Source organism: Catharus ustulatus, chromosome Z, assembly GCF_009819885.2.
Source record: "Catharus ustulatus isolate bCatUst1 chromosome Z, bCatUst1.pri.v2, whole genome shotgun sequence".
Taxonomy (NCBI): Eukaryota; Metazoa; Chordata; class Aves; order Passeriformes; family Turdidae; genus Catharus; species Catharus ustulatus.
The window spans coordinates 27233971-27256461 of NC_046262.2; the positions used below are offsets into that span (position 1 = coordinate 27233971).

The 22491-nt window shown below is 37.0% G+C and overlaps 1 protein-coding gene across 5 annotated transcripts in view; it reads left to right on the forward strand.

The window, feature by feature from the left end:
- The window catches only part of SMARCA2 (SWI/SNF related, matrix associated, actin dependent regulator of chromatin, subfamily a, member 2), a 125011-nt gene that overhangs the window by 14388 nt on the left and 88132 nt on the right, over positions 1-22491 (forward strand). For all 5 annotated transcript variants that reach the window (XM_033085486.1, XM_033085490.1, XM_033085489.2 and 2 more), the window contains 4 exons: positions 7619-7742; positions 17937-18266; positions 19079-19180; positions 20634-20883. In XM_033085486.1, coding sequence (XP_032941377.1) covers positions 7619-7742; positions 17937-18266; positions 19079-19180; positions 20634-20883 — 806 coding nt within the window. The remainder of the gene's footprint in view (positions 1-7618; positions 7743-17936; positions 18267-19078; positions 19181-20633; positions 20884-22491) is intronic.

Here is a 22491-nt window from a genome sequence, read left to right on the forward strand (position 1 = left end):
TAAGGCACGCCATTCTAACCATTTCTTTTCTCTTTTTTCTTCTTCTTGTCTGTTTGGACATGGCATGTGTTTTTTTCAGGGGTGGTTTTTAATTTTGCATGAAATTGTTCTTTTTCTTAAAAAAAAACCAAAACAAACTTAAAGGATTTGTATTACTAATTTGTTTACTCTTACATATTTAAAATGTGGTTGAAAAATGTGGCTTTCAAGTTATTTTATAAGGTCTCTGTCTTACAAAGGAATATAAAACTATGTCATGTAGAACATGTCAATAATTGCGCTTCACTGGTTATTCTTATATACTTAAAATTGTATGTGTGCTTAGACTATCAATAATGTTTTTTACTTTGAGGAAATACTTGCCTGTGTGGAAATTCCTTTGTAAGCACAGCCTCTTTATGTATTGTCCTTTTTGTTTGGTTGTATACCGGAGATTTAGAACCCGGAATTGGTTGCACTGATGTTCTACTCAGAGCATATCTACTCTACAGAGCCAAGATATTGAAAACATTTTGGCAGCTATTGTTGATTTCAGTTGGAGTTGTTATATGCACACAGAGAAAAAAATTACAATAAAAAACTGTTTTAAAGTAATAGAATCATGTTTTAACTTTCCTCTTGAAATGAAATCTTCATTTTGACACTCTCACATATGGATCAGTTTTGTTCATTAAAGCAATATCCAGTCAGTAAGGACATGACATTACCATCTTTTACATGAAGAACTAAACCATTTTTTATAACACAAACACTAGCTGAAGTGAAGGAGGCTGTGATCCAACTTTCTGTTTGTACTGACTTGTTGTAATCTCTGAGAGATCACTATGTGCAGTAACTATAACCTTTGCATTTGAATCTTGAGGTGTCTGATTTAGCTGTTAGCCAGATTAGACATTTGCAGTTGGCATTCTTTTATTTGTGGGGTCAGTTACTTTTTTAACTTTTTTTTACTTTTCAGAACTCTATCCCCAGATTTTATAGCCATAGTTCTAAGGTCCTTCATTCCTTTAAATTTTTCTTGTATCTCTAGAAGAAGGTGGCACCAGGAATTTTCCATAAAATGGCTGAATGCTTCACACATTTTGTTTTTAATTGATATATCCTGTTATATCAGGCAGTTAATTCTGTGTTATTATTAGAAACAAACCAACAAATACCATCCCACAACATTCTTTCAGAGACTATGGAGAGCATCTCATAAGGTTCTGTGAACCAGAGTAGAAATTTTCCCATTGAGGTGGCCTTGAAATACTTTGAAAAATGCACCACAAAGAGAATTGGATAGCCAATTCAAAGATTATCATTCAGTATAGTTACAGTAAATTACTCTCCCCTTTTCTATACCTTGGTTCTGATAATGGAATAAAGACTGTAATTTCACAAATCTTTATTTTAGTAGCAACATCATTGCTGTTTTCTTTTACGTTTCTTCTTCAGAGGTTCCTCCATGTCTTCATATGTATATGATTAAGCTAGAAAATGAGTCTGTTGGGCTGATACAGGTGAAAAAAAGAAAAAAATTAAATAAAATCTTAGTTAATTTTTGGTCTAGATGAGGTTTTGGGTCTTCTTTTCTGTGCAACTCCAGAAATAGTATATTGGAATAACTGTTGGAAGGGTCTAAGAAATGCTGTAGAAGGGTGCCTCTAGATTGTTTTGCAAATATTACTTGAGTGTTGTTCAGTGTAATTAAAAAACTGTTCAACCACCTGCAGCTGGACCAAATGAACATTTTCTTCTTTCTTAGTTCTGTATAAAATCTGCTGACTTTCAAGGCATGATATAACAGTATTTTTTTAATTAAATGCAGTAAAAAATGGAGGATTGCACCAAAAGTGTCCCAGTTGCACAGTTGTTTTGTGGGGTATGCGTGTATGCAGTGGCATGTAGTTCTTCCTTTTAAAATTCACATGTTGAAGTGAAACAACTTTATTCCGTGTTAGATGTTTGGCTAGCTTACAAATGATAATATAAGGCAAAACACTTTAAAAAAATCCCAAGCATCAATCGATAGCTAAACAAATTTATATTTATAAATCATAGTTCCTCAAGTGCGTTTACTTAAGAACCATTAATATGAAAACTAAAGACTGTATAGTCACTTAGTAACCGGAAGATCTTTGCACAGGAAAATTTACTATTAGATTACATAATGCAGTTTTGACAGAAGCAATAAATTAACTGCATTTCTTGCTAGTTTCCTAAGGACTGTCAACCAAATTTCCAGGAAAATACAGGTCCAAATTCTACTGACATATATTTTGGATGCATCACAGCTATGTTTGAGGAGGAATACTTAAGAAGTCTGTCAGGGACACTGCTAAATGAACAAACCATAACAGCCTCAGAGGGTCTTGTGAGAAAAAGTACTTGGAAACTGGGAGATGTTAAAAAAAACCAAACATTGCCACCTTCCTTGCCCTAATCTTTCCTTCTGCATCCACATAGAAAGTCTTCTGGAGGCAGAACAAGGTCACATGGTTTTAGTCTGAATTGATAAAGCCTTTGACACAGTCCCCCCCCAACACTGTCCTCTCAGAATGGGGAGAGATGGTTTTGATGAGTTAGATGGATGAGAAAGTGGTTGGAAGTCACAGCTGGAGAGTAGTGGTCAATGGCTCAGAGTCCTGAATTCATTCAGAGTGCTGAATGGTCACTTGGGGTGGCCACCTCAGGGGTCTGTGTTGGGACCAGTGTTATTTAATGTCTTCATTAATGACATATGCAAAGAGACTGAGCAGATTTACAGGTGACACCAACCTGTGTGGTGCAGACACGTCTGAAGGATGGGATGCCATCAAGAGAGGCCTGGACAAGTTTGAGAAATGGGTCCATGGGAATCGCATTTGTTTTAACAAGGCCATGTGCAAAGTGTTGCACCTGGGTTAAGCAGCTCCTGGTATCAGCCCAGGCTGGGGTGAACAGATCAGAGCAGCCCTGCTGAGAAGGGCTTGAGGATGCTGGTGGGTGAGAGGCTGGACATGACCCAGAAAGCCAAATGTATCCTGGGCTGCATCCAAAGCAGTGTGGGCAGCAGGGCAGGGAGGCGATTCTGCCCCACTGCTCTGCTCTGGTAAGATCCCCACCTGCAGTGCTGCACCCAGCTCTGGGGTCCCAGCACAGGAAGGACATGGACCTGTTGGAGCTTTCCAGAGGAGGCCACCAAGATGATCAGAGGAATGGACCAGCTCTCCTGTTAGGGAGGGCTTAGAGAACTTGGTTTGTTTAGCCTGGAGAACACCTTGAGGTAACCTCATTGCAACCTTCCAGTACCTGAAGGGAGTCTTCAAGAAAGGTGTGGAGAGACTCTTAACAAGGGCAGGTAGTGACAGGATAAAGGGGAATGGTTTCCAACTGAAAGACAGTAGGTTTAGGTTAGTTACTAGGAAGAAATTCTTTATCGTGAGGATAGTGAGGCATTAGAATAGGTTGCACACAGTGGCTGTCGATTTTCCATCTCTTGAAGTGTTCAGGTGAGTTTGGATGGAAAGCAACCTGGTCTAGAGACTGCCGCTGCAAGGGGTTTGGAACTTGATGATCTTTGAGGTTCCTTCCATCCCAAGCTGTTCTATGATGCTGACTGGACCACATGATTTTAACTGCTTAACTTCTAGTAATGGCAGCATTGTAGCTTTTAAATTTGGATGGTGCTCACTTTAGGGATGGATGGAGTACTGTGAGCTCTTGGTTTCTTTTTTTTCCATTTAATTGTAACCTGATGCATAATTACTTCTTTTGTGAATTTGTAATGGAGTGTACTGTAAATGATTGCTGACTGTGAATAGCTACAGTGATGTCATGGGCAATATTCCTGGTTTTGATGAGTGAGATAAAATATGAGGGAATGAAAAAATTCTTAAGAAATACAGTAGTTTTTGCTAAATATGTTAGTTGTTCACTCAGATGTTCCATTAAAACAGAAGGCAAATGTTTTCCCATTACGAATATTATTGGGTAACAGATCTATGCATGTTAGACATTCTGAGAACCAAAGTCGTTCAGTCATGATCCTAGAAGTAACAGCACCCAACATCAGCAGGCATGTTCCCTGCATTACTTTTGTTGTTTGTGTCTACATTACTAAAAAAAGCAAGAAAGTACTACCAAGCTTGAAAAATCAAGAGAGACCTTATGTAAAATGGCGATTTAATGATTTTTTTTATAGATTAATGGAATTGGTGGTCATTTTCATGCTGCAAAAACCACAGTCAGACTGGTTGTCCATCAGGGATGCATGTCAGTTATGCTGTGTAGTTATGTGGCAGTTACATGACAACACACTGCTGTTTGGTCCGTGTAATTCTCTTGTTTTAGAGTCTGTATGGTCTACAAGAAAACTAGTCTGGTACTCAGTCTTCGATTTTAAGACTGAAGTGTTTTCTTGCTTGATTTTTTTTTTGAGAAAGGGGATTAAAACAAAAAAAAAAAAAACCCCAAAACAAAAAAAAACAAACAAACCCAGACACTGTAATATCACAGTTTACCTGAAAATAGGTCAAGCTCATGTATCTGTGAGAAGACCTTAGTTGCTAGATTCAGAGTAAAGACACTGTAGGCAAAATGTTCCTTATACATTAGAGATTATGTAAGTCTGTAAGTCTGCCAAGTCTATAGGCATGTGCTAGCCTACAGTTGCAGCTCATCCCTCATTCTGTTTCTATAAGTGTTTATTTGGCCTGTTCAGTACTTGTTTCCTTACTTACGAGGATCAATCAAAATTGTAATTTCTGCTCAAAGTTGAATATGTCTCAACTTCCTGTTTCCCTTCTGTCATATTAGAAGACTAAAATAAAAAAAGTAGCCCAGTGGAATAGCAGTGCTTTATTGGTAGTAAAAGTTACTTATGCCAACAATGCCTTTGTGGAAGATAGCTTTAATAATTTGTAGAGGACTGAAGAATTTACAGAAATTACATTGTGTGTAAGATACCCTCTGTAATTTTTAACCTGTTCCATAGATACAGAATTATTCTCTAGCTCTGTAACTATACAGTGATTCAGAAAAGTTACCAAGAATAACTATTCCTCTGTTCTTGTTGTCCACTGTTGTCCTCTGCTGAATTGCCTTCCCTGCAGAATATGTTTTTTCATAACCAGTAGAGGTGCTTTTAGATGAAATACATTATTGGAAGTACTAGTCTCTGCATACGTTAACAATTCTGTAATCATTAAAACTAATTTTGGCTTTACAGAAGTTTATGCCGTTGTAATCTTTTGTATTTTTACCAGTAAAAAAAATGATTTATAAGTTCTAATGAATTTAGTTTTCAGTTTTTTCACTGCATAAGTTTTAAAAATACACAAATGCAAGCCCCTTTCTTGCTATATATTTAGTGTCCCTTCCATTAGACTTGAAGCATTTCAGTTTGCTATAGTTGTTTTTATGTCTGTGTTTTTTTGGTTTTTTGGAGGTTTTTTTAATGATACTTTTTTTTACAAAAATCTGTTCTTTTGATCCATTCTCTCCACAGAAGCATACTCTGAATTAAATTTTCTTGTATGGTCATGTCCCACTACCTCTCTGTTCCTATTTGATTTTCTTTAAAATTCCCCCTATCAAAGGCCATGTACTTGCTTTTCTCTACTACTATTTTTCAACTCACAGCTCCTTTCCCCACCCTCTTTGTGCTGATGCTTCTGATGTACGAATGCTGTGTGCCATCTCCTTACTCCCATCCAATCTGTTTGTGTACCCAGAGGTTTCATGGTTGCCACCTATTAGCGCAGTGAAACCTACCCCTGCAGTACCTAGGCCACAAATGTGTACAGCTAGAGTCTTCTGTTCTGGAAATCAGATCGAGTTACCAGCAAGTCTCCTCTTCTTGGCAGCCATAAAGATACCATGGCAGCCAGCACATACCATGACAAAATAAGAATGCGTCCAGCTTTATAGGTGTTCTGGTTTCTGTAGTACTCAGCTCGTGCAGACAGAATGTGAAGCGAGTGTTCTTTTCTGCGTTGGCTATCTTTGTAAGAAGGAGGGAAGAGACAGGGAAGGATCTTCATGCCTCAGAAAAGGGCACTGGGAATTACTTGGTTAGCAAAGTGGAACTATTTATAGTGTCAGTCATCTGTGTCTACATTTCTACTCCGTATCCCAAGTTCTTGTAATCAAAAATAGCTTCTTGACTAGTGTGTATTTTTCTGATGTAATTTATTTTCACATATATTTTTATACTGTCATGACAATTAAATGATTCGATGAAACATGAAAAATCAATTTTATTTTTCCTTTTCTATGACTTTTCTCCTTTCAACCCAAATTTCTGATAAGGAAAAATGATAGTGAAATTCTTCAAAAATGCTGAACAACAAATTCTGTGAGCAAATTCTGTGTGTTTAAAGTTGCTTGCAGTCAAATCTGATATTTGCAATGGAAAACTGAAATTTTATGTGAAGGGTTTATGAATTGAAATTCAGAATTATTTTTTATTTTGTAGAAAAGGTGACTTTAGTTCTGTTGAAATTGAGTCATGTGCAACAAATTACTCAAAAATAAGAAATGTGGCACTTTTCTGTGAGCTGATGTAGGTTCTTGCACACTCATTTAAGTAACTCCCTACATTTTTCACAAGTTATCTTAAGTCTCTTGTTAAAAAGAATTCTCAGTAAATAGATGCACATTTTGATAAAACAAGACCACGAGGTCTCCTTTCATAGTAGGATTTACAGGAGCAGCGTTTAGTGTGCATGGATGCATGTGTTAGAGTGGGGCAGAGCCATGTATTTCTGTAGAGAGAGGCCAAATAAGTGATGCCGGTCTTTTAATTTTTAATAGAAAGCCTTACAGAGTTAGAAGTTAATTAGCTTAATCCTGTCCATAGTTAGGGATATGATGTAAGTTTTGCTTTCATGGAAAACTTCATTGTTTCTTAGGACTTCTTTCCCCAATGTTAGCTTTTCCTTATTTTGACTTTCAGAGTCCTTCAGTTTCTGTTACGGAGCCTTTTTCAGTGCCCAGAATACCTTCAGCGTGTTTCGCAGACTCCAAGCTATTTTTTTTCACTGTAAAGAGAACATTTGGAGCTGTTTTGTCTCTGAAGTACCGTGGGAGCTGTAGTTTTTGAGGAGTGTATGAGGTGACACGAGCTGTAGGGAACACAAGTAGTGTTTTCACTTCCTTGACCGCCTATCCTTGTTTTTGTCAGCTAAGAAGAGGTTACCTTTTGCAATGTCATCCTTGTTTTTGAAAAGAAACAATGTCTGGGACATTCCAGTAGAGCAATTACTTCTGAAAGGGCAAAGTTTAGCTAAAAATAACCCAGTTTAAGCCACAGGCTCTACTTTTGTAAGTTAGTGTGTAACTAACACGTTACACTGCTTTGTAATATGAGACCAATACAGGTTATGTGTTTGTATTTGGACATTTTGCCTCCCTGCCATTGCCAACCAGTTTATAAGGGAAAAAAAAAAAATCAGGGGACAAGCAGTCTGATAGTGTTCTGTGCTTCCCTGAGTGCGTAATTTCAGGGCAGAGGTTCCTTTTGTTTTGATTTTGAATGCCTGCTGAAATAAGTTTTCCCTCTTCATGTACTTATTTAGATTTTGAGTTATTCTTTCATATTTGTATAGTGGGTTTATATGCTATCTCTCTCTAAATGCTTGTTTTGTTTTCACAGTCTATTGATGGCTTGCATGAAAAAGGAATGGTTGAAGATGTTCATTGTGGCTCCATGAAGAGTATGCGACCTCCTCATCCTGGAATGGGTCCACCTCAGAGTCCAATGGACCAGCATAGCCAAGGTTTATCCATACTGTGCATGCTCTATGATTTTGGGACCTCTTGTTCCACAGAGGGTCTGTAGTTCTGTGTAACAGATTGCCAGTTATTTCCTTTCAGCTTTGTTTGGAAAAGCTGAACAGGGCAAGGTGAATAACTGAATCTCTTTGCTTTCTGGAGTATCCATTAGGCAAGTATTGGAAAAAAGCTAAGGTTCAAGTCTGTGTCTGGGGCAAGTCTGTCCCAGATTTCAGTTTGTATCTCTAAAGGAAAAACCCACCAACTTACTTCTTACCTTATGTGGCTACTGTAAATGTAAAGCATTTTAGTATGATTTATTGTCTTCAAGTGCTCATCAAAGTTCTTTCCGATGTTTTTTATGCCAGAAGATAGAAACTCTTTAATACATTGGTACGTGCCTTCTTTGTGTCCTGTTCGTTGGAACATAAAAGGACATGCATTCTATGAGCAGCTTGGTATTTTGGAGATTTAACTGGAAACACCTGCTGATGTTAAAAAGTTCAACAGCAGCTAAAGCTTGCTATGTGGCATACTTAATTATTTTACTACAACACCTGAATAATCCCAAGTGATATTAGGCTCTTGGTGTGACACACTCTGTACAGATCAATTAGGAGGTGGTCCTGAACTTTGTGCTTTTCAGTGCGACTTAAACTCTAGCCTGTAACTTGCCGGCTGAATCCCAGTCTGGGACCTGAATAATTAGAAAGTAATGTTTTTCCATTAAACCTTTCAATATCAATTAAGTAAAATAGAACTGACTTTGCAGAGAGAAGTTCTTTGTCAGGTAAAACTTCCTATTTTTTTGTCTTCAACAAAATGTAAGAATGATCATCTGAAAGACAAATTTTGCTTGTCTTTGCATTTAAGGGATGAAATGACCAGAGTGTTTAGTCTAAACTGCATTGAAAATATATGAGCATAGGTTGCAAATGCTTCAAATACAAATAACTTCTAAGTTGTTTTCTTCTTTTCTGTGCTGCCTCAGGTCAGATTTTCAGGTTATTTTGTACTATGAAAAGATGATTGATTGTATTATTAGCAACTTTGTAAGGATTGAGACTACAGATTCCTACTCTCTTAGTAGTGTATGCCAGCAACTGTTACAATGTAAGCAGAGATTACTAGAGTTCTGATGTGGAGTAGGCTTTTAAAAGAAGTGGTCAAAAAATGCCCAGATACTCTAATATTCGAGGTACTTTTTTTGACATTATAGAGGACTGTTTTAGCTTTCATTGCCTCTCTGTCTTCATTTTTTTTTTTGTCCTTACACAGCTGTCTTTTCCATGAAAAAAGTGGTGATGGCACTTGATTCTGTTCTGATACCTGCCGGGCAAAGTCCCATCTAGTAGGCTTCTAGGGTTTTGCCATTAGTGTCGAGGTTCAGGGTAGAAAACCAAGCCTTTTAATAGCCTGTCAGCGTATTGGATGTTTTCTGTCTGATTTCCCACAACATTAAAGAATGTAGGAAACCTGTGTTTTTACAAATTTTGTGGGAATATGCAGTGTGGTAAAAGAAGGTTTACCCATGCCCATGTTTGTGGCAGAAGGGCAGTGTGACTTGTCTGAGAATCCATGGAAGAATTCTTGGTAACTCTTGAAGGCCTGTCAAAATCTTGGGTTGGATATGGTAGAAACCAATGCGTAATTACTATATGGTTCACTACCTTGTAGATGTCTGATGCTTGAGCTTACATTACACAGTTGTGTACAATTTTTAACAATATTAGTGTAAATTAGAAATTAGACCTCATTAGTTCTAAGTCTGGTTTTTTCATGGCTTATTGTTTATAATCCTCAAGTTGAAGTAGATAAATATGCACTAATTAATATTTTTGGGGCGCATTTGAGGAAAGTAGTTGAATAAGTCCAAAACTCCAGGAAGTGGATTGCCCTAAATTTACCCATTAATTTGTAAGCTTGGGAAGAATGGCTTGGCTGCGTGCCAGTAAATATTGTTGTAGGTAAAATAAAAATTTTCTTGTCTTTTAATTCTTTGTGATGTTGTTAGTAACTCCGACCATCAAGAATAGTTTTCTGGAAAAACCACAGAATCATAGAAACATAGTATAGTTTGGATTGGATGAGGATCTTTAAATGTCATTCTGTCCGACCCTTTTGCAGTGTGCATTTCAAATAAATCAGACCTCTGTTATTTGTTGTTCTTCAGAGTTGTTCAGTGCCCCGTTGAAACTGACCGTGAATGTTTCCAGGGATGGGGTGTCTGCCAACCATTCTGAGCAACCTGGCCAGAGTTTCGCTACCCTCATTAAAAAAAAAGTCTTCCTTACAACTAGTCTGAATTTATTGTATGAAACCATTCCTCTTGTCCTGTGTCTACAGTCCTTTTAAAAAGGACATCTTTCTTTTAAGCCTCCTTCAAGTACTGAAAGGCCACAATAAGGTCTCCCTGGAACCTTCCCTTTTTCAGGGTGAACAACCCCTGCTCTCTCAGCCTGTCCTTACAAGGAGAGCTGGTCCATTCCTCTGATCTTTGTGGCCTTCTCTGGATCCTCTCCAACCATTCCATGTTGTTCCTGTGCAGGTACTCCAGAGCTGGATGCAGGTGGGGTCTCACCAGAGCACAGGGGCAGAATCCCCTGCCTGGCCCTCCTGGCCACACTGCTCTGGATACAGCCCACTACACGTTTGGCTTTCTGTAACAGGTCATGTCGAGATTCTTGTCCTCCTATATCCCCAAGCCCTTCTTGGCAGGGCTGCTCTCAACCCCTTCATGCCCCAGTATGTATTGATTCCGGGATTTGCCTCAGCTCTTTCGCAGAATGTTACACTTGGACTTGTTAAACCTCGTGAAGTTCACATGGTCACACTTCTTAAGCTTGTCCAAGTCCTTCTGATTGAATAAGGTCAGCCTTTAATCTGATAAATTTACTATTAAATATTATGTAAATATGATACTATTACATTATTTTTATATACTAGTCAAACAAGTCTGTCTTTTTTTTTTTTGGTGGAGATCATAAGCCAAATTACTTCATTAAAATGTCAACAAATATGATACAGTATTTGTACAGCTTTCAGGAAAATCTGTCTTAGCCCATGTATGGGGCTTCTGTGCATTGTTAAAGCTAGCAGCGTGGTGATAGACACCACGTTGTCTGCCTGGTAGAGTTATAAAAATTCCTTGGCTTGTAATTGTATGATACTGTGATTTACAACAAAGGTATCACTAAGTAAAATCAATATAATCTGCATTAAATATGTAAAGATAATTAAATGACAGATTATAAACTAAACTATAACTAGAAGATGATCATCCACTTGTGGATTTTTCTAGTCTTTTAGAAATCTGTTTAGGTTCAGTGCTGTTCAAAGTATTTGTACTGTGGAAAAAAATTTGCAGTCAGTATAGATAAAAATTACATATAGCATAGAGGTTTAGCAGTGAATAATAAGTTAGTTACAAAGGCTGATGAGAGTCTGAGATCAGAGTCTGAGAAGAATGTGCTTATTTTTCTGGCATAGATTTTAGCACAGCCAACAACAATGCATGTCTAGGAGCAAAACAGTTTGCTGTGTAGTAGTATAAAATTTATCATAAAAAGCAGTCTACATTGCTGAGAAGGGTATGTTTTATCCTGGGGAATGTTAAGCTCAATTTCTTAATTTATCTGATGAGATAATTGAAAGAGTACTTGATTGGTTTACACATTCTCAGACAATAAAAGGGTTTGTAATAGATGGAGCCTTTGAAAAAGAAAGCTGTGTATTTTGGTACTTGCAAATTTACCTGCAAAATTATTTGAATTCAGAATGTGTTAAATAGCTGTATCTTACTTAATGAAGATAATTAACCCGTGAACAAAGACTACCCAAGTATTTGTGGTAAGTTTTGTGTCATACAAAAGCTAAGTCAGCATTGGATGTCTCCTATCTTTTCCATAGACCAAAGAGGGAAGTTTGTTTAGAGGTCAAGAGTTGCTGGTCTATTTTGGAAAAGTTAGGTAGACTGTTGTACCTGTAATAGTCCCTTATTGACAGAAATTTGCCTGTTCACAGGCTCCAAGATTCTGAAAAGGACTGGTAAACTAGAGTAGGAAACAATGTCACTAAATTTCTTGACGATGGCAGGGTGGATAGCCTTCAATAAAATACTTCAGTTCTTAGAAATCTGTGTGGAACAGTTACGATGAATCCATGGGCTTTAGTCCTTCGGTATGCAGTTTACAATGGGAAGTGATCACAAAATGAGATTTCATTTAAATGTCAGATGTTCCAATAGCAGTCTTTTTAGTTATTTTTTAGTAATTTTGTTAAAAAAGAAAGTCTTGCAAAAGGTTATATTTAAGTACAAAAGCAAGATTTTTTAATAAAATATATAAATATGGGTGATCAGTTAGAAGTAAATTGGCAACTGCACATGCAGTTGTACATATGGTTATGTAAATCAAGCATACAATTAAGAATGAACAAGAGAAAGTTGATAGAGAATTTTAGAAGTAATGATTCTTACAGGCTATGTTAAGGCTATGTTACAGGCTTTTCTGAGGTGAAATGAATGATGAGCAAGTCAGAAACATTTGAAAGCTAAATCTACAAGAATATGTTATTTTACATAAGTGCCTGTTCACTGATTGAATGGCAATTACTGTTCTGAGATCTTGGCTTTTTTTTAACCAACAGTAATTACTAACTTAATGTATGCAACTTTATTATTTAGTTTTGGGTTTACTTTTTATTGGTGCTCAGTGAGATGCGAGTCATGCAGAAAGAATGTTTTACTAGCTCAGACAGATCATCACATTTTTATTACATACTACAATAGGATAATTTTCAGAAGTCTGACATTAATTTATGAGGGAAAATGCTATGAATTGGTATCTTTCTCCCCAGCAGTTGCTCCTTTCAGTCTTACTAAATTGGAGAAAGGGTAACATTCCAGACTAGTTTTGGTGACAGATTCTCTTTTCTTGAACTTATGTACAATGATGTCCCTGTTTAGTCTTAATACCTTTGTTTTGATGCTAATAGGTTAAATGAATAGAAAATACATTGCTCCAGCTTCATAACTTACTACATGTTACTGATTTTGAATTTGATTAGAAACTGTCTTACAGATCTGTAAGTGAACTGTGGTGAATTCTGCAGTATTTATATGCAAAGCATGGAATTTACTGTAAATTGTTAAGCTCATGAACAGTTATCCAACAGATTAAAATCATGGTTAGAATTGACGCTTGAAGGGGATTTGGGAGAAGTTGGAAAGACAAGCCAAATATAAACATAAAATAAACTATTTGTATTATAAAAGCTTCATAAGAATATGTAAATGGACTGAAATAAACAATTTATGGTTTTTTTCTGGTATTTTTAAAAAGTAAATGAAGTTGCTGTGATACAGCAGTGAAATGCAGATCAGTTTGAATTGTTTGGCTGTCATTTCTTGCTATTTGTAAGTGGAAACATAAGGGCTGAAGGGATTTAGGATAGTGGGACTTGATCTGTATTAATTTTTATTGATCATGCAGTATTTGTTGAACTTAAAAAGACATACCATTTTTTAACTTCTAGAATTCACTAATGTACTGCTACTTCACAGACAATGTTCATCGTCCCTACTGTTTTTAAATTAGTTGCACTTCCTTTTCTGAATTCTTTCAGACTGTTAAAGATGAGAAAAGACCTACCACCTTATTTATCTGCCTGCCAGTGTAAGACATCTCAACAATTTTATTTCTGCAGTCCTAGTTTTAAATTACTTGCACACATGTGACCTCTCTCTTCTTTGTTGAGTTTCACAAGAGCTGGTGTTAACCCTGGCCGTGCTACTGAGAGGGAAATTTTATATATTACTTACCTTAGGAAAGTTTCTAGCCTCAATCTGGCATGGATATACTGTCCACTGTGTTCCAAGACACTGCTTTCGTACTGTATGTTGTGAAGTTGTACTTGATTCTTTTTTTTTTGTTTTTTTAACTAACTTCAATTGTTGATTGAAGTGACTGTTCAATGAGTTACACAGCTATATTTCTTCAATCCTGTCTTATGTCTTCCAAATCCAAAAATTTTCTTACAGTCATATTCTTAAGTACAAATATACCTTTGCTGTTGTTTTCAGCATAAAGATACAACCTATATGTTCCTCAGACACTTTCATTGTTTAAGAATTACTGAATTTTAGTGGCAGTTCAAAACCTCTGTTGAACATTCCAGTGTTTAGACTGCTAAAACTTTGATTCTTTCTGTATCATTACTAGGTTTTTGAATTCATTGTTAGGTGTTCTTTCCCTTTCATTATGGTATTAAAAGTGGAGAAAAAAAGAAATTTTTAGTGGTCTGATTTTTCAGCTTTAAAACAGAAGAGAAAGATGTTATTTTTTCTGTTAATTGAAGTGAAACAAAAAGCAATTAAAGTAGAAACTTTGTGTACACACTCTCCTCCAATAGTACTTGGAGAAGTGTTAGACCGAGGATTTCTTCCAATGTTAATACTGTAAAGAAAATACTTTGTTTACAGTGTGCTGTGCTGTATTTTTGCTGAACAAGTTGATACCAAAGTGGATTAAATATGTTTCTGATTATGCATACAGTTAGGAAAACTTGAGAAGGGTTTCTGCTGCACCTTCTTCTATGACCCATTGAAGGGGTATGGAAAAGACAGACAAGACTCTTCTCAAAGATGCACAGTAAAAGCAGAGAAGTAATGTTTACAAATCGTGTACATGAAATTCTGATGGCACTTAAAGGAAAGGAAATTCAGCATAAGAGTGATTAGGAATAATTCAAAGTTTTTAGAACTTAGACAAGATCTGGAGTAACCTGATTAAGCTTAGAAATTACCTCAGTTTTGTATTATAGACAGGGTTGTTAGGCATCCCTTTCCTGGTAGTGGGTGATTTTTATTCTCTGTGTTGGTCAGAACTGTAGGTTACTATTGTCCTTTTATGATGGTTAAACTCAGTTTTAAGGGATCTTATTGTGTACACACTTATCTGTATTTATGTGTAATAACATAGGAAAAAAGAAAGTAGTACAAATACAGTAATGTCACAATTATAAGCCACACCATTTTGACTAAAATTTTGGTCCGAACCTGGAAGTGCGGCTTATAATCAGGTGCGGCTTATATACGGACAAAGAACGAAAAGTTGCTGTTTTAGTTTGGAGGACAGGTGTCTGCTGAGAAAGGCAGGAGCTTCTCTTTGAAATGGAGAATGTAAACCCCCTCCATCCAAATTATTATAATTTGGAAATCAAGGGGCTTTCAGGCAAAGATACGGGAATTAGGAATAATAGTTCTTTTCTAGGGAAATTAAAATAGAAATACAGTACTACAAAGAAACAAACTCCAAACACTGACAAAGTCAGAGTACAACCTGACACCCCGTCAGGCAGGGTGTTGGTAGCAGTCCCATTAAATGGTGGCTGCATCCTCCTGCATTGACAGATGTGTTGAAGCAGTGCTTCTGTAGAAGGTGCAGTTTCCCTCTGGAGGTCCAGTAGTGATGTGGAGGAGTCCCGTTTCCCTCTAGAGTCCAGTGGAGAAAGGGGCTCCCTTAGTGTCCCAAAACCTCTGTATTTATTTTGGCAAGAAATGTTGGGCTCTTCCCCCTGGCTGGAGCAACTTTTAATGGGATGAAGTAATTTTATCAGTTCACATAGTGGGACTCAATGGGCCATTAGCAGAAAATGACTCACTGGAGGAAGGATGGGCTGTGAAAAGATAAAGAACAATGCCCCGCCTGGTTTCAATGGATGGCCCATTAGCAGAATATCTCCCAGGGAGATGAGGATCACTGCCCCCACCCTCAACAGATGATGATAGAGTAGATACCTTTTATCACACTCCATATTGTAACCCAAGATTGGTGCAGACACCTGGATGTGCGGCTTATAATCAGGTGTGGCTTGTAATCGTGAAATTACTGTACTTTATTAGGACAGGCTTTTGGCCATATCTTTTGTCATTGTGATCATATAAAAGTTTTCAGACTTTAAAGGAAAATTTTCATATCATGTCACAAAATTTACGTTGTGTAAATGCCATATGTTAAGACCTCTAGAAGGAGTTTGGAAGGATTTTGTTCCTTCCTGACTTTGTATGAATTTTCTTTCTTCCTCTTGTCAAACGCAGTTTGCCATTGTTAAGAATGCTACTGCAAAGGACATGGGGGGAAGGACAAAGTGTAAGTAATAAATATGTGTCTGGAAATACAAAAAAATGTCTTCTTCTGAAAATTCATTTGCAAAACTTAGTCACAGACTTGCAGCTTGAACTGAAACACTGAAAACAAATACTCAACATCATAGACCACTATTCTAAACTTTTGTAGTCAGATGTATGTCAAGATCTTGGGTCTGAAATCTGTCAGTCATTATGGAATCTATAAATTGGACAGTATAACTTGAGGAGGGACAGAAACCATTTTTCAGAAGCAGTTCAGAAAACAATGTAATTTCAGGTAGGTGCCATTTAAAGTAAATCCTCAGATTTAGAAACATAATAATGGATAAACATTGCGATAAACCCCGTTTCATAGTATAAACCACTAATGCAGTTGCATTTTTTTTGTTGTTGTTGTGGTATGATGGGTTTTTTTTAAGCAGTGTGCCCAGCAAGAGGGATTTGTAGCTTCCCCTCTTCTATTAAAATAGTAAAAAGGTAAAAGTAAGTTAGTGGAAGAAGATGGATAAGTGGAATAAACTTGAGTTATTTATCATACTTTTTATCACTGACAAGAGATGTATAGACAATCGTTATATTTAACTAGTATATAACTCCAGTAGTTCTAACTTTTTAACATCTCTTTCTTCCTTTTCTTTGAACTTCTCCCCTCGTTTTTCTCTTGAACTATGTAACTTCTCTTATTCTTGCCAAAATCATCTTCCTTTCCTGTCATCATAATTTTTAGTTTGAACTTGGTCTATTTCTGTCTTGTCTGGTCTTTTCCTATCAGAAATCCTATTTTTCCCACTGTACTTCTATAGGAGAACTGAATTCCTTTTTATAGGAGAGCTGAAATCTTTTCTTTTTTTCCTTCTGCCTCATGTATTTACAACCTTTATTTTTGGTACTCTAATCTCTTCATTTGTTGAAGTTCTAGTGACTTACGGCTGCTGACATCCCAGAAAAGTTGAGACTACTTTGAGGTTTTGTCTATGTTGCCTTTACTGAAGGGTCAGTAAGAACAGTGAAGCTGAGAGCAAAATTTCTTCTGTGACCTGTACTACATATAGATAAAATTGATGTAGTTTCACTTTAAAGTGACAGGAAATTCGATGTCACAGAATCATGAACTTTACTGTGATCTTTGGAGTTGTGGTCTGTGGCTTATGAACATGGAATATGCAAATTAACCAGAAGATTTTTGGATTTTTTATGAATTTTTTTTAGATTTCTCCAACTTGTGAGAAGATTATTTGTGTTTCACAGTACTAGAGTGAAGTGAGTTAATATTGTTACCTCTTATTCACTCTTGGGGACAAAATCCCTAAAAACTAGCTGTCTGTTGTGCTTTGGGAAGCTCAAGAAAATATGTAGTAGGTGTAATTAATAATCAGAATTAAAACCACTTCTTTTTCAAGTGCTGTAATAAGATACAAGCACTATTCATTTCAGAACTGTGATTGCTCTTGACATAGTCTTCAGCAGCTTCTTCAAAGGGTGATTCTTGTGCTTGCAGTTGATGTTTCAAGTTGTTGAGCACCCAGAATGGCAAAAGGTATTGAACATACTTTATCTGGCTCAAACCTTTAATCTGTATAAATTCTACTTCTGTGTGTTGGTGAGTTTTGGCAAAGAGGGCCTGTAGAAGTGAATGGGTATTTTTCTATGTGTGTGCCTCGAACTTAGACTATTAAGCTATAAACTAGGCAGACTTCATTGCATGTGTTCCACAAAGAAACAGTTTTATATAGTTCTAGTAAGCAACACTATATCCTCAGGCTTCTGTGTTGTGTTTCATGTTTTAGTTTGTCTTACTGCAAATATGCACGTAACTGTTACGTTTAGGAATTACTAGACTAAATAACTGTAGTTTTTCTCCAAGAAGAGCTCCTTAGGCTATCTTGTTGTCCCAGGGAACTTTGGACTGCACTTCTGTCTTCTCAGAAAATGCTACAGCAGTCCTGACCTGAGAGAGACACTTTTATAGTTTATGTACTCTTAAAAAATTGGATTAAATTCGGGTTTAACTAGCAGAGTGGTAAGTTTATGATTCTTCTACCTGTTCTAGGTTATATGTCTCCACATCCATCTCCACTAGGAGCACCAGAGCATGTGTCCAGTCCAATGTCTGGAGGAGGTCCAACACCACCTCAGATGACACCCAGTCAGTCAGGACCCATTATAGCAGGAGACCCACAAGTTATGAATCAGCCTAACAGAGGGCCTTCCCCTTTCAGCCCTGCACAGCTGCATCAGCTGCGGGCTCAGATTCTAGCATACAAAATGCTGGCTAGGGGTCAGCCCTTGCCAGAAAACCTCCAGCTTGCTGTCCAGGGCAAGAGAACCCTGCCTGGCATTCAACAGCAGCAGCCTCCCAGTGCCTTCAACAGACAGTCTGGTAAGTGAATCCTTGGTAAGAAGCATTGCTCAGATAATTCTTGAAGTTCTACCTGTGGTGGGTTAAGAAATGGGCAGGACTGTAATTTGGGACAGTATTAAGCCTGAGTAAGGACATAAAACACATCTGTCATTAATAGGATATTGTCTAAATAGAATATTAATAACTGAAATAGAAGTTATTTCACTGTGCAGTACTGTGTCTGTGCTGATATGCTTGACAGTTTTGAATGTTAATTGTACTTTACTGATAGCAATTCGCCTTTTCTTACAGTGAATTTTCAGTCTTCCGTTGCTATGCAGCAAAGCAGATAAATAATCTAGATCGAGTTGACTGATTGTTTAGTTTGTTGAAAATAAACAATGTATAGTGTGCGGTTAAGTGCAAAACAATAAAAAGGAAGTGTAGTTATTTTTTTCTCACAATGGTAATAGATGTTGCAGTGAGGTAAGCAAGCACATTTTGGTCCTAAGAAAACTGTTACATTAAACACCCTGCACCTGTTAGTTTCTGAACACTTCCATTAGTGATTTTGCATTAGAATCGAGGGTTAAGATGATACTACTTTCTTAGGTTTTAATAATGTCAATGTTCACTTCGTTTTGGTAACCTTTTAACTACCAAGTTTTGATTTTTCATGAAACATGATTTTAGGTATGTATTAGCAGTAAAAATCACTTAAATCCTTACTTAATGAAGAAAGGTACTACTTTCCTGAATACACTAGCATGCTAGAAAACAAGGTTTTTTAATCTGGGAAATGCTTAGCATTTCTTCCCTCTGTCAAATTTTTTCCCTCTGTGAAATTGCAGGTATTGGATTACATGCAATGGGTGGTGCTGCAACTGGACCAGGGGCTGCACCCGGGATGCCTGGACATACAACTGCTGTTACCCCTAAAACTTGGACTGAAGGTATAGTGGGAAAAAGAATGTGGGGAAAAGTAAAAAGGAAAGGTAAAAAACTGTGCAGGAAAAATTGTGTAACCTTTACTGTGTCTAAGATTTTAATCAAGGAGAGTCTAACCTTTTATTCATTTGAAAAATACCAACATAAAATTACTGCAATTTTTAGACAGATTGAACATGAAGCACCTTTTCTGCAATCAGAATGAATGTGTAAGTTCTCTGAGAGACACACACAAAAGTTAGTAAGTTAGGTGCTGAGCATGCTTAATTGCAGCAAGTTTGTCTTTCACCTTTGCTACTGTAAACAAAAGTTTTCAAATCATGGTAGAATTACACTGTTTCCTTCTGTATGTTTTGTTCTTTTGAAATCAGTTGCTTTGAAGGATCATTGCAGTGTTTGAGATCAAATGAACACTGTAACTTTTTTTCTCATGACTTTAAATTAATTTGTCATTCATTGTGCAGTCCTTCAACTTCCCGGATTCCCTGACAACTGAGGTTGCACAGAGGCTTTTGATGGGCTTGCTTTTCTTCTTTTCATAAGCTGAAATGCAGTGTTGCTAAATGCAGAATCTACAGCTTGTGTTTAAGTTCCTTTTCTGGAGTTTGATGCAGATGTGTGGATGACAAATGGTGATCTCTATAGATTTCAGGATGCTGGTTTTGAATTAAGGTTGATTACAAGATTGCAGGTTTACTTTGTAGTTGTTTTCCCTAGCTTAAGTGACGACTATGACACTTGAGACCTTTAAGTGGTGTCTTTATTTTAGCAATGTCTGCTGGTAGTGAATTTGTGAACATCTGAATGCACAGGTAACTTGTCATAATGAAATACTGAAGTCTATGACCCTTGGTGACTGTAAGTGGCAGGTACTATTTTCATGTTAACTGAGATGTTGCTTTTCAAGGTGATTAGAATAATTGAGTATCTGATTATTTGAAATAAATGAATAGAACAATAGTGAAATAAAAGCTGTTTATATCTGGCAGGTAGTTCTAAATACAGTTGTAGAAATTTTCATATGGTTATCAAGTTCTGATAGAGGTCTAAAATCAGACCTAATTTTGCTTGTTGTCAGGTTGTGGTTAGGTGTTTTCTTCTAACTGCCAAGATAGTGAGCAAGAGGCAGAATGAGGTCTTGCATTTGGAGGAAATCAGTTCTACAGCTAGAACCACTAGCTTGTACCACTAGAATTAAAAGTCCACAGGAATAGCAAAAGAAATTACATTCATCATAAAGTTTCATATGTTTGTTTTTCTTTCAACCATTTCTTGCCATGTATGGTATGCTTGCATTTTAGTATGTCTGTTTCAAAAAACAGAATATAATCTCAGTGTGCCTTTTCTGGTGATTTTCAGTGTGTACCTTGCCTTCATGTCTTGTCTTCAAAAAGCCATCTTGATTTTCTTCCTGCTTTCCATATCTCATACTGTAAATCAGTACTATTTATGTTTCAGGCCAAGCCCCAGATATGAACATCTCCAATGCACAACAAAAGCTTCCAGCGCCAGCTCCTAGTGGGAGGCCTTCTCCTGCTCCTGCTGCCGCCCAGCCTGCTGCCACCATACCTGGGCCATCTGTACCACAGCCCCCACCTGGACAACCTTCACCTATTGTCCAGCTGCAGCAAAAGCAGAACCGCATCAGCCCCATCCAGAAGCCACAAGGACTGGATCCTGTTGAAATACTGCAAGAACGTGAATATAGGTAAAAGTGAATAACAAGATTAAAATGATTCTTGATTTTCACATCCTTAACTGGAACTCCTTGCAATCAGGTACTGTAGTGGTAGTAGTGTAAGCGAAGTGAAAGGCTGCGTTATCGAGAAGTACACAAACATGAAATCAAATCAAACAATTATTTACTTCTACCCCAGATGATGAACTAATGAAGCATACTGGTACTATCACTGGAAACCATTTAAGTTTGAAACAGGCTCAAGGGCTCTGCTGAGTTAGTGTATTACGTGGATCCTGCAAACACTGAAAGTTGGGAAGTCAAAAAATCCGTACAGAGAAACCAATTTCATGCACAAGGTTTTCAGTATTATAAACAAAGGAAAGTTAAAAGAGAACAGAGACGGTGGAAAGGCTGAAGAGTTAGTAGACACAGCAGAACCACATTTTATGAATGTGATGGATTTGTCTGGAAAACCAGGGTGGAGGGAATAAGAAAGTCATATGAAAGATTAGGAAAAAATGTACCAGGGAGCATGATTTTCAAAAATTGCCTCCTGAGTGTTCTGTTTAGATGATGAAGTATATTTGTTGCAAAGTATAGGATAGGATAGGACATTTCTTTTGGAGCTAGAAAGAGACTTCTTCCCTCTTCATATCATCAAGGCTATTTAATGACTGACCTTGAGAGTCTACCAGGCAGAAGGATTTTGACCTGCACCTAAAATACATTCCTGATGGTTATCAGTCAGAGGAAAGTAATTGCACTCAGAGTATTGCCTATTTTGGATTATTGATGCATCTTGCGTTGTTACTTTGAGTTTGTAGAGGAAGGTAGCCAAAAGAGATGGTGATCTCACAGAAGACTGATTTAAGGACTTTTGCTTTATGAAGGTAAAACACCTTGAAGCACTTTTGGGTGTGATGCCATGCCCAAATTCAGGCCTTGATATAGAAGAGTCTTACATTTTGTGTCAAGTATTGCTTAAGTAATTCTGTCAGTGCATTCTTGTCATCATTCTGCCAGTCTTACATGTATACCCCTAGGACTGGATGGTTAGAACTATTTCAACATGAGCAATCACTATTTTCCAGCATCTTTTTCAGAAAGCTTGTGTAATACACCGTTTTATGGTTTCACTGTTATTCTGACTTGTAGAAAAATTGTAGCACTAATTTCAATGAAGAATCATATGGCCGGTATGATGTAACATTTTCTGGATCAATTAACCTCAAATTATTGCTCTTCAGCCCTGCTGTATTGCACTATTTGTGCCAAGCTGTTATGTCTTAGTGTTCATAACAGGAGGAGTGACAAAAATAAAGCTGATTCTTTTACATATTTAGAGAACCAGTTACAGATACGGCATATCTGTTATTTTCTAAATACACTGATGTTCTTGGCAGAGTGAATTGAAAGTTCGATGGGGATTCTCCAGCAGAAGAATTTTATATTTTATGGGTTTTTTATCCTAGAACAGAGATGTAAGATCCAGGCTTTTTTAAAATGGTGAACATTACTGGTATTTAAATTTACTTTGACTTCCAGAATCTCCTGGAAATCTTCATTATTTAAAACTGTATAAGTAACATCAGACAAAAGTTTTGAAAAAAGCAGTTTGACAGTTTCTGTGGTTTG